Source organism: Passer montanus, unplaced genomic scaffold (assembly GCF_014805655.1).
Source record: "Passer montanus isolate IOZ18808 unplaced genomic scaffold, ASM1480565v1 scaffold106, whole genome shotgun sequence".
In the NCBI taxonomy this organism is placed as follows: domain Eukaryota; kingdom Metazoa; phylum Chordata; class Aves; order Passeriformes; family Passeridae; genus Passer; species Passer montanus.
In genome coordinates, this window is record NW_024357170.1 from 220,381 (window position 1) to 235,071 (window position 14,691).

The window sequence follows — 14,691 nt, forward strand, 5'->3', positions numbered from 1 at the left end:
ATTATCTCTACAGTAAAACTGTAACATATATATGAATTCTATTTTACAGTTTAACAAGACTTTTTCAAATTGCCTGTAAGCTACACTATCATCCCAAAGTGATAAATATGGAATTTATTTGCATTGAAAGCTCTGTGAAGTATTACTGAAGTTCCAGTCAGAGAGTTATTTAATTTTCATCCAAATCTGATACTTTCATTGTTTGATTTTTGTTTTTTCATCACCCAGGCCTACCAGATTCTTTTATCTCTTTTCCCTACCTGTTCTGAGATATTCATAGATATTTTCTCCACAGCATTTCATTTAAATAAGCTATTTATGGGAACTAAATAATTAACATGCCATGATGTATTATCAATAGTATAATTCACTTTTTATTGATTGAAAATATGCAGTGTAATAAAACAAAATGCAGTTTCATGAAGTAGGTTTTTTTCTAAAAATCATTACATTAGGATATTTTAAGTAATATGAGTGGCCAGAGCTATGATTTGCATTCTTTTTGATTCTCTGTGAAGGAAACCATTCTGTGTTTCTAGGCTTAAGAAAAATCAGAAAACATTTTATTTAATTTAATTTTCATTTTCCTATCCTTAATAATGCAGCTGTTTCTATTCTTTAAATAAATATATATTCTTGAAATGTTCTTCAATTAAATTTATAAATTTTTTGTAGTGATATCCAAGGCTGTACTCACTTTATCTTTAGAGGGGCTGGGATTTCACAATTATTTTCCCATAAAGGGGGAAAAACTGCACAATTATTTATATTAATCTGCATTCAGGTAAAACTTCTAGGCTGAAGTTTAAAAGGTTTAGCTCTGTAGTGAAGAGACTTTTCTGTGTTTATGAATGGCAGCACCAGAGGAAAATGCAATGAAAAATGCTGTGGGGATTGTAAACCCTGTAAGTGTGCAGGGTGCTTCACACAATGCACTGTACAGTACCAGGGCAAGCCAATGTGCCTAATCAAACCCAGTATAATATTTTAAAGTGTCTTTTGGATTTGGTGAGTGTTTAAGAAGAATACTCTTTCCTTGAAAATCTTACAAGAACAAGCCACAAACAAACAGTTACAATATGGCATTTGACCGACGAAGTTTCTGTTAACTGGGAAATGTCCTCCTCTTATTCCTCACAAAGGCACAAGTATTTTTTTCTTCTGTATGAGGCTGTGCACCAAGCAGAGTTTCATCCCTGTCTAGTCAGGCTGCAGCAGAAGGAGAGCAGCACTGGAAGTGCCAAGCTGTCAGTCCCAGCACACTGCTCGGGGCGCTCAAAGGCAGCCTCTGTTCTGTGTGTTCTCACAGAGCCAGTAAAACGCCCTGAGAGGAATTTTCACACCTACTGACCAAATCTGAGCACACAGTTATGTTAAAGTCTCAGGGAATAAACAAACAATAGGAGATTCCCAGAGCTATTACCAAGCAAATAAGTAATTCCAAAAATCTTCTTACCCAGTGAAGGTCAGATGTGCACAGCTGTGAAGTCACTTTTGAAGTGCTTCAGGGCTGTTTGGGGCAATAGAAAACCAAGAATTCAGCAGTGCTCATAACAACTTCCTGCTCACTTCAAAAATGTCTAGGATTTATCACCAGTGTGAGGATTCTAATGATGGTATGGACCTCTTTTATGTGGAAACATAACTCGTGGGACATGCTGTACATAACACAGAAAAAAGGAAAGGTTGTGCTTATAGACAAAATATTGATGCATTTTAAATGTTGCTTTTTCTAACAGGAAAGGTTATTTCCAAAAGATGAAGCGCATAACTGCTAAAGAGACTATATTTCAAGGAAATATGGAAGGCCAAGCCCAAATCTGGACAGTTTTGTATGTTCAGTGCTTTCTCCTTGCAGCATGACAAGCAGACTTGCCAGAATCATTGGGGTCTGACCGTGGGTACCAACAGCTCCTTCCTTCCCAGCCATGTTGCTGTGTGGGGTACAAACCCAGCTCCTACCAAGTTATAGCAGGGATTTATCATTTTTGCTTCCAGAAGGCTGAGCTCAAAGTGCTTGTGTATGAGCACCAGAGCACTTACTGCTCTGGGTTACACATCCTAGAAGATAGATAGCTGAGAAACAGCCTGAAATTAGGACTGGTTTGGTGAAACCAGGCTGTCTGGCAAAGCTACAAAGAAATCAAGATGACAATCTGAAAAACTTGATTCAATCTGAAATCCAAAAAAACCCCAAAAATTCCTTCCCACAAAATTACGTCAATATTGTGAAATTGACTCAGAAACAACTTCAGTTAAAGAGGTATTCTCATTTTTACTTCAGAGAGGTCTTAGGCTGACATCAGTGTCTGCTGTGCTGTGTGGGTACTTGGATACCTTAGAGGAGGTGATGCCACTTAGCTGCAACACAAACAGCAGCAGCAAGAAAAAACTTGCTGTGCAGTGGTTTCTTTGCAGCCAGGCATTGAAGGAAATCTCTGCATGTTTGCAGGAAACAGTGACTTGTCCCCTCTGGACATGATACATGCCAGATATGCTACCAGAGAAAACCATGCAGAAAAATGTCTTTTGAAAAATGTAGTCCCTACTCTGAGAGTTCACTGACTACAGATTTCTGGCTGTAGACAATGGAAACTCAGCGAGCTCAGTGTAGATCTACTACAAGCACTTAACAATTACTACTTTGGCAAAAGGCATTTAATGTTGGAGACGTGTAATGCATAATTTGAAAATTAACTTCATGAAGGGTCAAAGCCACTGGAAGACCTAAATCTTAACTCTGGTGAGAACAACAGTCAGAACATAGTAGTCTTTAGAGATTCTTAAATGGGATTTTTCAGTAATAATTAAAGCAACAAATAAATAAACTTACCTTTGAATTTCCTAGATTTGTAAGAGTTCTTATCCAGTAATTGCAGGATCTTTTCATAGTGAAGTTATGGATAAATTTTGAGTCAATATAATTTTGAAAGTAAAGGAGACTTAAAACACATTTGAAAAATATTATCTCAGTTTATTTACATCTGTGTTTCCTGTCTAAAGTAATAGAATGCAACTGTTTTGTAATGTACCTTCAGATGGAAAAAAATTTAAGGTGGAGTCATCAGTAATAGCAACAGGCAGTTTGATAGTTTAATTTTCCAGCTTGGTGTTGCAATTCACTTATCACAGCAACTAATGTATAAATTAATCTAAAAGTGAGCAATTCTACACTGCTTTACCAATATTCTTCATTTGAATATTACACTTTTATCACCGTGAATTTGACATGCATCCACATGCATCCGATTTGACGTGTCCACATGACATATGGACATTCCAGATGAAAGAAACAATAAAAATATTATAGCATCCTCCAACTTATTAATTAAGCTATAGGAAGCCTAGACAGTATTAAGAATGTTTGGAAGGAGTTATGTATTTTTATTTTAAATAATAGAGTTTCGGTCTTTTCCCATTTTAGGAATCATAAGAAATTATTTCCATGAGAAAATACAGATATACTACATGCAAAAGATCAAGAATAACGTTTCTTCACCTAACTTTTCCTTGTTATTTGTATCTAAAGACTTTCAAAGAATGAAAGTAAATTTTGTGCACCATAACAAAGGAAAAAAAAACCTGCTTTGTAATGTGTTATGTTCCCATTTCTAGTCTTGCAGTCACAAGATTTGGACTTTCAAAGTAGTAAAGCTCACTCATATTTAAGTATTCATGTTCAGTTTCACTTCCAATCTGAACTTCATAATCTGAGTCAGAAAGTTCAGTGTCAAGAATTATTCTCGATTTCCATCCTTTGTTGTACCAAATAATGTGAGTACTTATATTCTGTATTTTTAGATTCTTCCTCATTAGGATTTTTCAATATTTTCCCCTCCCTCCTACTCTTATTTCTGCATTCTGCATCTTCTGAGGATTGTTTTTGACAGTGAGACTGAAGGGTGATTTTTAGAAATGCAGTCTAAGTCTGATCATGCCTTTAGTTTAATTTTCCTCTCTTGGTTGTGATTTTTTTCCCTGTAATAATGATTATAATATAGCATGATTTTCCTTTTAAACTATTGAAACATCTGGAATTTTGCTAGTACTTTTGCAATCCTGTTTCTGAGGCCTTTGTTTTTTCTTGATCAGTGACTATTGAGTGTCTTTTCTTAGCCAGATCTTTTTATATAGATAGATATTTAGTTATTTTTTCCCTTTCTTAAACCCTGCAGTTATTTCATCCTTCAGAATGGAAGAATTCCTAGAGCTTTGTTTCATAATTCTACTACTACTCATCTCCTTTTTTTGCAGAAAACTCTCTATATTAAATAATTTCTATACTAAATAATTTCAGCTCACATCTTGAACAGTGCTGCATGTATTTACAAGCTTTTCATGCTAATTTTCTGCAGCATTTCATGCTAAACATCTAATTTTTGTACTGTATTATTAGGCTTTTCTGTGATATTCATCCCTTTATTTCTTCCCTCAAAACCAGCTGGCCTTCTCTTGGGAGAAGGAAGGCTTTCTTCTTCATAGCATGAGTGCAGGGCAGAAATGCACAGTGTTGGTACTGCTGTGCCATCTGCATTGATTTACTGACAGAAGTATCTGTCACTGATAAATAAATAAATCTCACAAAATGTGAAGTGTCATCTTGCAATGTCTCTTTTACAATTTATCTGTCAGATCTTTGTGAGTCACTTATCACTTTGAATTCAAGACTGTCTTTCAAAAATTCAGCAAACTCATAGTAGGGTGCTTATTTTCTTTTTTTCCCCCCTTTTCTTTATTTTCTTTCACCCCCAAAATAATAATTTGATTGATGACTTTGATTGCCTTCTCTTAACAGTGATGAGAAGCAAAATCGTCTTTGAAGTCTTAGTCACATCAATTCTGTCTTGCAATAAATACTGATGTGAGCAAATAAGTAACCATTTCCAAAGACTGAGCCAAATAATTCTTAAATGTATGTGAGTTTCTATCCATGCAAATGCGTGATGGCTAATAGCATTATTCCTTCACCAAACTAAGTGAAGGCTGGAACTGCAGTCTCATAACTTCATCTGTAAGCACTGAGTCCTGATTGCCATCACGTGCTGTTACAATTACCAGTTAATATAATCTGCTATAAATTTTTCTCATTACTTACAAAATGCAGACTTGTTATAATTTGCATTATTTGTTGTGCACCTGTACATTAATACAGCAAAAATAATTATCTGGGAAGGTTCACGAAAGCTTAGTTTCCAAACTGCCCACTTAACACTGTAGTCCAATTTCAGGATGGAAAACATAGCCAACTGAAAGGTTTTCATGTCATGACTTTTGAGAGTCAAAAGTGAATACTGCCATCTAAAATGGAGTGTGTATGTTATGTCTCATTGGTTGTGTTCTATAAATGCAGTGTATATTTTTCTTGGAATGAATGCTCCCATCTTCCAATGGAACATGCATAATCATTGTGGATGTGGGGCACTGCAGCGTCCTCTGAGCGCATCCTGCAGGAGATGGGAATGTGCAGGATCTTTTATAAACAGGCCTCTTTTTGTCTCTGTAAGAAGAAGGAGCTGACTCAAGGAATCTGAAAATCTTCCAAAGAAAACATCTGTTTTAAATATATTTGTTTGGATTCCAGTCAGCGCACCTAGGACTTGCATAATTAGCTTAGACTACAGAGTTCCCTTTTCAAAAGATACATTTATATGAATAAGCCATGCATTTTGCATTAAGCAAATACTGCTTTCTCAATTTTTTTCTTTTTTAAAATTATGAATTCAGGCTTGTATTTTAACATACACTTTTGCAAAGCAAGGATTAATTGAGAAACTTTTTCAACACAATTATTTGTATGACATTAACTTTGCTGTACTTATAGTGAAGTGTCTTTCAACCATATGATCAATATTTTAGTGAATGAGTGTATACATTTATAAGCATGCTTTTGATGCTGATAATAGATTATTTAGTAAATAAAATATTGTTGTACTTTTTACTACTTTTGATACTGCATTATTTAAATACTTACATTGTTTTAAATGTAGATAGTAGAGTTTTGAAAAATTAATTATGGTAGTACATGTATTAAGTTTACCCTTCTTAAAGATCTGATTAACTAAAAATACCTATAACACCTAGAATTTATTTCAACTTAGCAGCTCCTTAGAGGCTACAAGAAGAAATGAAACTCAGTTAGTGGTCCTTTCTCCATTCATCTTGTGCCATTCCACACCACATGATTCCACTGAACCAGAATCCCTTATCAGACAGCTGTGCAACATTAAAAGGATTCTTTTCTAAAATTGGGTTAATAATTATGCATATCTTTGGTATGAAGATCAAGCCTCTCAAATGTTCAGACATTCACAGTTGGGAATTAAATCTTTTACTTTGGGATAAATTCAGCCTGGAGTGACAGTCTCATAATATATGTTGCAGGTGTGCCTTATTACAGAAGGGCTGAAGGTGGTATTTCAGCCATAAAAGTTGGTTCTGGGCTGTTTTTTGCAGTTCACACAACCCAGGTGAAACTGTTGTTAATTTGACCTGTTATTCTTTATATCACGCCTGATTTCAGATGAGTGCAAGACCTGTCCAGGAATTATGCCTGGATTGAGTGTATTCATGTGGGGCAACATGATTTGGTTCTGAATTATCTCAAAGCCCTACTTATCTTTCTGTACAGTGTGATGTGTTATGTGAGAAGTGCAGTTGCATGTTTGGTGGAACTTTTTTGGCTTTTCTTGGCATTTTCAGAAGTCCTTAAGCATAGTCTGGGTAAAAAATGCTTTCAGTAATTCAGTATGTTCCTTCCAGGGATGTATGTGATTGAGAGAAATTGTCTGTGTCCTTCTCTCTGGCTGTGCAGAGCTTCAGTTGTCTGGAATTCATTCATATTAATTATTTGTGTTTTTCAAAAGCAATGGTATACAACACTTTGGTCGAGTATGGAGACAATAATGACAATAATGGCTTCCTTTTGATGTAACTTACATGTTAATAATACAGATTTTGTTTGTTTGATGTTGTGTAGGTGTTTACTCTGTTGTGGATTGCTGACTGGATGGTGCACCACTTCTGGAAAAAAGGAAAAGACCCTGACAGTTTTTCTATCCCTTATCTTACTGCACTGGGAGATCTGCTTGGAACTGCCTTACTAGCTATAGGTTTTCATTTTCTGTGGCTGATAGGTGACAGAGATGGTGATGTTGGTGACTAATTATTCCAATGGATGCAATGACTTTTCCTGGAATATTGACAAGACTGCTTACTCCACTTGAGGGTCCTCAAAGTGTTTGTTCCTTTTGGTCTAAGTAAATCCAGTTGACACAGACAGAAAACAGCCTTAATGATTTCAGTTCGGTTTGCTTTTAAAAACTTGGATGTAACTACGATACCTGAGAGCTTTATTCTGAAACCAAGGTGGATTGTAGGTAGCTGAAGATATCTGAGTAGACACAATGAAGGGCAGATGAATCTTTTATCAAGTTTTAAATTGCCTAAGGAGTTGATGATATGTTCTTACCTTGCAATTTCAGTGCTGCAGCTCTCTGACCATTGCAGACTTGACATCAATAACGACTGTTATGGTCCACACATTTTGTCACAGGCTTTATTTTCTGTAGAAGAATATGACCATCAGCGTTTATAAAATTAGACACTTGAAAAGTGTCTGCAGGACTCAGCCCGTTTTCTTTGTGCTAAAATGAGCAACCTAATTATTTTGCTGTTGGGATTTATTAGAACAAAAATAGAAAAGGCAAATAATAATGACACTGATCTGGTCAATAATAATGGGTGAATTATTAAAACTCCTTGTGTTGAAAAGTGTATGTTCATTTAGCAACTGAAAAGATGTTTAACTAACTGATATTAATGGTGTTGTGATGGCCAGTATCCTGATTTTAATGAAGTATTTAGAGGTGTTGATTTAACTGTATATACTGATCCCTGCTTAAACTTGCAATATAAAAGATGAAGTTTATTTTATAGGCACTTAGGAAGTTTCATAAACTTCTCAAATTCCAGACCTATGTCATCAATTTCTAAGCAGAAATCTCTGCTTTCAAGCCATGCAAATAATATGGTCACTGAGGAAATGTATGGCTTCCCAATGATTTCTCGTATTTGTAGACCTGAATATTTCAATATTTCATGAGGACTCTTGTTGTCGTTTTGGAAAAAAAGGTACTAATTACTGTATTTTAAAATCTACTGGGAGTTCTCACAGCATATGTTTTAGAAGACTATAGCATACATCCAAAATGCATAATGACAGAAACAAATTGTATTTTAACTGTCATGATTGAAAGTATTAAATTTTGAGATTTAAATAAGACAGCTGAATCCATATACCATCATATAGTTTAATCCTGTAACCATTAGTCATGTGCTTTTTGTATACAAATGCTTTTTAATCTGATGGACCGACTAAGATGAGTCGATTACGTGGATAAGTGCTAATGGGACTTCTATTTGTGTTGGTCACCTTAAGCTCTTTGGAAGTTCAAAGTGTTTGCAACCTTGAAAATTAAACCAGCTGTTCAGTGCCTACACATGGCTTTAGATGCCTGAACTTTAGCTCCCCCATTTAAACCTTTTTATTTAAGCATTTTCTTACTGTTATTATAATATAGTTGTTTGAATGAATCATTTGTGTTACGTCTTTTATTATGTGAGAGAAAGATGAAATCTTTCTAACTTCAGGTTCTCTGACTTTTTTTTGTTTGTATTAATGTTATTTAAAATAGTTTCTTGTATGTAGCGTTGCAGGAAATATTATTAAATTGTTTAAAATAGAATAGAAGTAACTCAGTTTTTTCCAATAATGGCTATTTATTTTTGATACAGACGTAGATGCAAATTTTTTTTTATTAGAACTGCCATCTGAATCAACTCAACTGACATTTCATGCACATAGTAGAGTTACTGGACTTTAAAGTAACTCTTAAATGAATTGTAGGATTCTTAAAAATTGAAATTTCTTGAGATACATGTGATCTGTGCTTATCCAATGCATGAGGGAGTTGTAGTAAGGCAGTATCCTTAGTGATTAGTATCCTAAATATTTCCCTAGAAAATAAGCAACTATTGGTACAGTGTGACTGCTTAGATCACCAAAGTGGGGAAGAAATGTTACATGAGTAAAATTAAGTAAAATTTGAAAAAGGGAAATATATTGCCAGACTGAAATTATGTGGGCTTGGAAACAATAAGTGATAGAAAAGGGGAATGGGAAAATTTGCTAGTTCAAAAAGGGGACAGTCCATTGCATGGCTGAGAGAGCAAAACCCATATTGTGGGAAAGGAAAAGGTGCAATCTTTCACACAGCATTCATTATGAGAGGCAAGAGCAAACAGCAGGAAGTTATTTGGAGAAAATAATCAAAAGGCAGAGCCAAACTTGTTTCTCAGGAAGAGAAGAAAAATATAACTTTTGTTGAAAAGATTTGGGGAAGAGGTGTAAAAAGAGATACTTTAGGGAGGGGTGGAATTGAGGGAGGAAAAAAAGAATGCTCTTAGATATGATTAAAGAGGAACTTCGGTGAGGAAAGAAGTGTGACACTGATAAAACAGGGAAAACCTTGACATCTGGAAAACCAAGGAATAAATTATCTATGATGTCATAGGGGTTTCATTCCTGTATGAAAGGGGCATTTTAGGAACTTACAGACTTTGCAAACTCTGCTACCTTGTGTTAAGAAGGCAAAAAGCTCTTACCACATTTCAGGCATTCCAGCTGTGAGGATAATATGGGAGGTGGCACAAAAGAGTGCTTGGATACAGAGAATTTTTTCAAGTAGTCAAAAGCTGGACTCCCTAAACCAATTTTAATTTTAGTCAAGTCAATCTCTTCACAGTGTTCCACTTGATTTTTGATTTTTTAAACACAGCCTGGTAATAGTGAATTAGTTCACTGCATGTGTGGGTAAGAAATGTTAGCAGAAATTTTGTCAGAGACAAATTGTGTGCTTTTTGTACTGCTAAAAACATAGAATCGAAAGGGGCACCCTGAGATGTTACTGCCTCTTGTTATCAAGGCAGCCATATTTTATAATCTTGCAGATAAAATGATGACTCTTGGTATTAAAATTCTTTATTAAAAGTCCTTTCCTCGTGTCAGGCTGACAGAAGATTCTTTCAAACCTTCCTTTATAATCTGCCTAATTAGGGCTATGGCTGGTTCACATCTCTTTGTTTTGAGTCAGCATGGAGCACTTCCTTTGATTCTTGCTTCCATCAGCTCATTCACCTCTTTTAAGTTGTGGGCCATCCCAAAGCTCCTCCTGGAACTTCTTGTTCCATTTTCATTCTGCTGGTGAGCTAGACCAGCCAGAAGCTGCAGGAGGTTTGCCTTACAAGTTGCTGTCAGTAACCTGGTGCTGGGCAGGTCTTGGAGTGCTCTTGTTTGGCCTTTCTTGTTGTCTGCTCTTTTTTTCCCTCTGCTTCAGAAATATCTAAGGTGAGTAGAAGTACATGCAGGGTATTTGAAATGTGTGTCATTCTCCATTCTGAAGGACTCTGTGACCATCTCAATGGCTCTGTGAGTGTGCATGAAAAGGGATAATCTTATTTGTAAAGTACAGCCAGGTGCAGCTTTAAAATGTGGAGTCAGTAGTGTTTCATACCATAGGTGTTTTCTTTTCCTGTGTAATGCTTTCAAAATTATCATTCTAGTGTGTTACTGAATGACTCCAGCTCCTTTTTAGAGTAATTATATAGCCAGGATTGTTCCTCTGCTTTACTATGGTGTTTGACATAGGGGAGGATTCTTCTGTTAACATATGTAGATCAGTATTTTGATTTTTATAGCATTACTGTACACCTTGTCTTAATCTGTAATGTTTAAATTGGCAAAATTATCTCCCACTCCCATGTTTAATATATTGATTTCACTGGGATTTTTAGAATGGTGATGAGAAACTGGTGAGCAGCAAATTAATTTCACTCCTTTATACAATTTGCAAACAAAATTAGACTTTTCTCATAGAAAGATTAGAACAGCATGAGGATTAAGTCTTTACAAATGCAGTACAGTTTGCTGAATCAGGATTCAAAATGAGACCTATCATCTTTTAAATGTATTTGCTATTTCACTTCAGTTGTGAGCATCACAAAAGCTCTCTTATGTGCAAGAATAGCTCGGAATACACGTCAGGAAACAGTAGTATAAGTGCTCTGTGAAATGAAGCGTTTGAAATTCCTTATTATTATTGTAATGGTAAAATTGCTATTGAAAATGAGATAGTCTCTTTAGAGGTGCAGAAAGTGGCAACAGAATATGGTAATTGAATTATAATCTTCTTTGGAAAAAGTAAGGTAATGTTCAGAAACAGTACTAAAAGGAGTGGAAGTGCTGTGAAGTCTCTTCGTAGGATTTTTCCTTTCTTTCTGGCTAGATTTTTTGTTACACCATACACTGTTTTAATTGTGTTCTCTAATCCATTCCTAATCACTTCAGTCTGTTGCTTAGTAATCTCTTGGATTATCATTTTCCCATACATAATTGAAGTTAAAAAAACAGTGTTTTTTATATATAGGTAGGTAAAGAACTAGGAAAAATGTGTGTTTTGTCATTAAAGCCTCATTCTGATAGTCCTAAAGGAAAGTCTTTCTGTTAAATTTAATGAAAATTTGATCATCCTGCATGCTGTGCATGAATACTGTGGGGAATCCAATATTATCAAGACATGAATAATTCACAATTAAAGCTAAGGAGCAGTATGTTTACTAAATATACGAGATTGCCATATTCTGGGTGGGTACCCAAGAGCAGGAGTCACTCAGCATTGGCTGGGCTGGATGGGCTTTACCTTCTCTGCAGCTAAAAAAAATGTTTTGGTTTCAAGTCCTGCTAGTTGTTTGTTTAATATGCAGGCTAGTTCATCATATCCTCTGTTTATGAGTTTATTTCTCAGTCCAAACTATACTTGAAATATGCTTCTTCCTTACTCAGCATTCCTCACCTTGCTCTTTGGGAGATTGTTTCCTCATCAAGAGTTGCTTAAAGTCTTAAAAGGTAGAGGAAGTGCTTTCCTCGAATAATTTTAAATCTGCTTTTTGCAAGTGAAATCCTGAATTAATTATATGGTAGACACCTACTTACTTCTGGACAGATACTCAGGATTTAGTAATGCTAAGTTCTCAAATTTACATTCTAAGTTTTACTATCAATAGGATCTTTGAAAAGATTTTGTCTGTTTAATTTTTCTGTCACCTCCTGGTTCAGATTAATGAAACTGTTGCCCTGTCCCATGTACAGTAGAATAGTATTTTAATAAATCTGGCATTCTAAATGATATTTCAAAAGTTATGAACAACAATACTTGTTTTATACTTGAGAAGTAATCATCCACTACTTTCCTCTGAATCCTCATACTTTAGATCATCCAAAGCCCTTTTCCCCCCTTTTTGTTTCTGTTCTCTCAGTGCTGCCACAACGAATTATTTTATTACCTTATATCATCCAGAGTTCTGGAGTAATATCAGAACATACTTCATGTCAGTTGTTTTGAAGACTGAACCAGTTTTTACTTGCTACAAAGGAAAACAGACATGTCTGATTAATTCTGGTTCTAGGGAGATGAAGGGTAGCTTTCACTTAAAAGAGATGAGTACATCTGGAGTTTGGAAGATTTCCAGAATCCAAGTGAGGTTGCTAAGCTTGACCACACTTAGGTAACTGGGATCAGCTCAGGTACCAATTTGTGGACAAAAGTTTGGATTTGGAGACAAAAGCAAGCTCTGTATATGTCTGATAGGTGAAGATTGGCTGATCAGCTCTCTCTTTTCCATTCATTTCATTTTCAGGCCTTGCTATTGTGGCTTTAGTCCCAACCCAGTAAGGCCACTAAGTACGATGGTGGTGTGCAAGTCCCCACATGTGTATGGAGATGTGGTCCCCCTGTAAGAGCAGAGAGCGAGGCCTTAGGAAAAAAGAAACCTTTAAAAAACCTGCATGTTGTTTGTCCAAAATGAATGAGCTAAGATCCTTTGTGAATTCAGATCCAAACAGACATACTTATTCCCTGGTTTCACTTCTAGCTGGCCTTTGCTCTATCGTTTGTCCAAAATGAATGATCTAAGGTCTTTGTGAATTCAGATCCAAACAGACATACTTATTCCCTGGTTTCACTTCTAGCTGGCCTTTGCTCTATTCCCACATTAGAAAGCTGCTTCGTTAAAAACAAAACAAAACAAAACACTTTTTGTAAGCACTGTAAAGTTACTGAGCCAAGGTGCAGGAAATGCATCTCTGTTAGACCCCATGCTGGTTCCATGCCCTGTACCTGAGACTGGCATGAGCAAGTGTTCACCCCTCAGGGAGAAATAAAGCCCCTGCTTGAGCCTGACTGCAGAGCCTTGGCATTAAAGCACTGGTGAAGGCACACATACCTCTGGAATTTGTGCAGCTTTTAGACTGGCACTAAGAGAAGGAAACATTTTTAGCACTTGTTACAAGAAGGAGAAGGATGTCCTATTACCATAGGAACTCTCTCACAATGACATGAGACAAAACCAATGAATGTTCACCTGTCTGGCTGTTGGTTCTCATTCAGCTCTAACTACATTGCATACAGTTTTCTGGCATATTATGGAATTGAAGTGCTGTTCAGGAAAAGCTCATTTTTAATTATCTTGTCTTTTTCTAGTCATGCTCAAGTCTCCTGCTAGATAAGGATATCTATTTGTAATCCATTTTCTCCTGTCCATACCTATAAAGAAAGCTCCTGTCCCACACAAAGGGAGATTTTTCCCCCCATTCTTCTGCTTTTAGGAAGGTATGGCTTACAGCTCTGTGGACTAAGCAAGACCCATGCACCATTCTGTATGCTCTGAGGGCAGCTGTCTCCTGTTTGCAGGAAGCCTCTGAAAGCCACAGAATAATCTGGAATAGCTTTTCCAACACAGGACCAGGAATATGAGGGATATTTCTGCTTTTCCACAGCAATGCAGACTTAATTTCGCATCTGAATTGCACTCACCTCTACCTCCTTCTAATCTTTGCACCATTGACTTCAAGAGCTTTTTTAATTAAAAAATTGTGGAATTAGTTTTTGAAATTTTTCTAAGGGAAAAAGGGAGGCTTTGAAAGCATCTGCTTTGGGAATTCTGCATCTAGCCTGTAAAATCATATTGCACACAGAGCAGGAACATTTCTATGATAAACTAGAAAAGCACATTGTAAAATTAATTCAAGCTAGTGAAGTTGTTATGTCCTTCCATAGAACTGAAGGCAAATTTCTTCATAAATCATGAATAGCTGTAATTCCTGAAAGGAATATATTTTGTTTTTCTTGAATGGAGGTCTCAGCATTCACCTGGACAAAGCGGTTGTCTCTCCAAGCATGGCTGCTTGCCCTGATTTGACCTTTTTTTCTAAATTAATTTCCTTGAAGTTTAAAAAATAGTAAAAAATGCAGTGATTGATTTCATTCATACAGCAATCACTTAAAAAACCCCCCTCTACTTCAGATATAAAATGAAATCAGTTTTAGCTAGAACAGTTATCTGCTAAAGGAAGTCTGAATAAATTGAGCCTAAGAAAGGCTAAGATAAAGGTTAAACCCTGACTTTGCACGAGCTTTTATGGGAAATTGGGGCTGCTTTGGGTTGCAGATTTTGACTTGATGTAGGGCTGCAAATACCTGCTGACAGCACAGAGACCTCTTTCTGCTAAAAAGTCATGAAATGTCACAGTAAAATTCTAGGTTTTAGAATAAGCCAAAGCCTAATGGGTAAACTCTT

At 36.0% G+C, this 14,691-nt stretch overlaps 1 protein-coding gene across 3 annotated transcripts in view; it reads left to right on the forward strand.

Moving 5' to 3' along the window:
- The window catches only part of SLC41A2 (solute carrier family 41 member 2), a 43,262-nt gene extending 34,766 nt beyond the window's left edge, over positions 1 to 8,496 (forward strand). For 2 of the 3 annotated variants that reach the window (XM_039721039.1, XM_039721040.1), the window contains exon 11: positions 6,977 to 8,496. In XM_039721039.1, coding sequence (XP_039576973.1) covers positions 6,977 to 7,162 — 186 coding nt within the window. In that variant the 3' untranslated portion in view covers positions 7,163 to 8,496. Of the gene's footprint in view, positions 1 to 6,951 lie in introns of all 3 variants that reach the window. The other variant, XM_039721047.1, reaches the window with a different exon arrangement.
- The last annotated feature ends 6,195 nt before the right edge of the window (positions 8,497 to 14,691 follow it).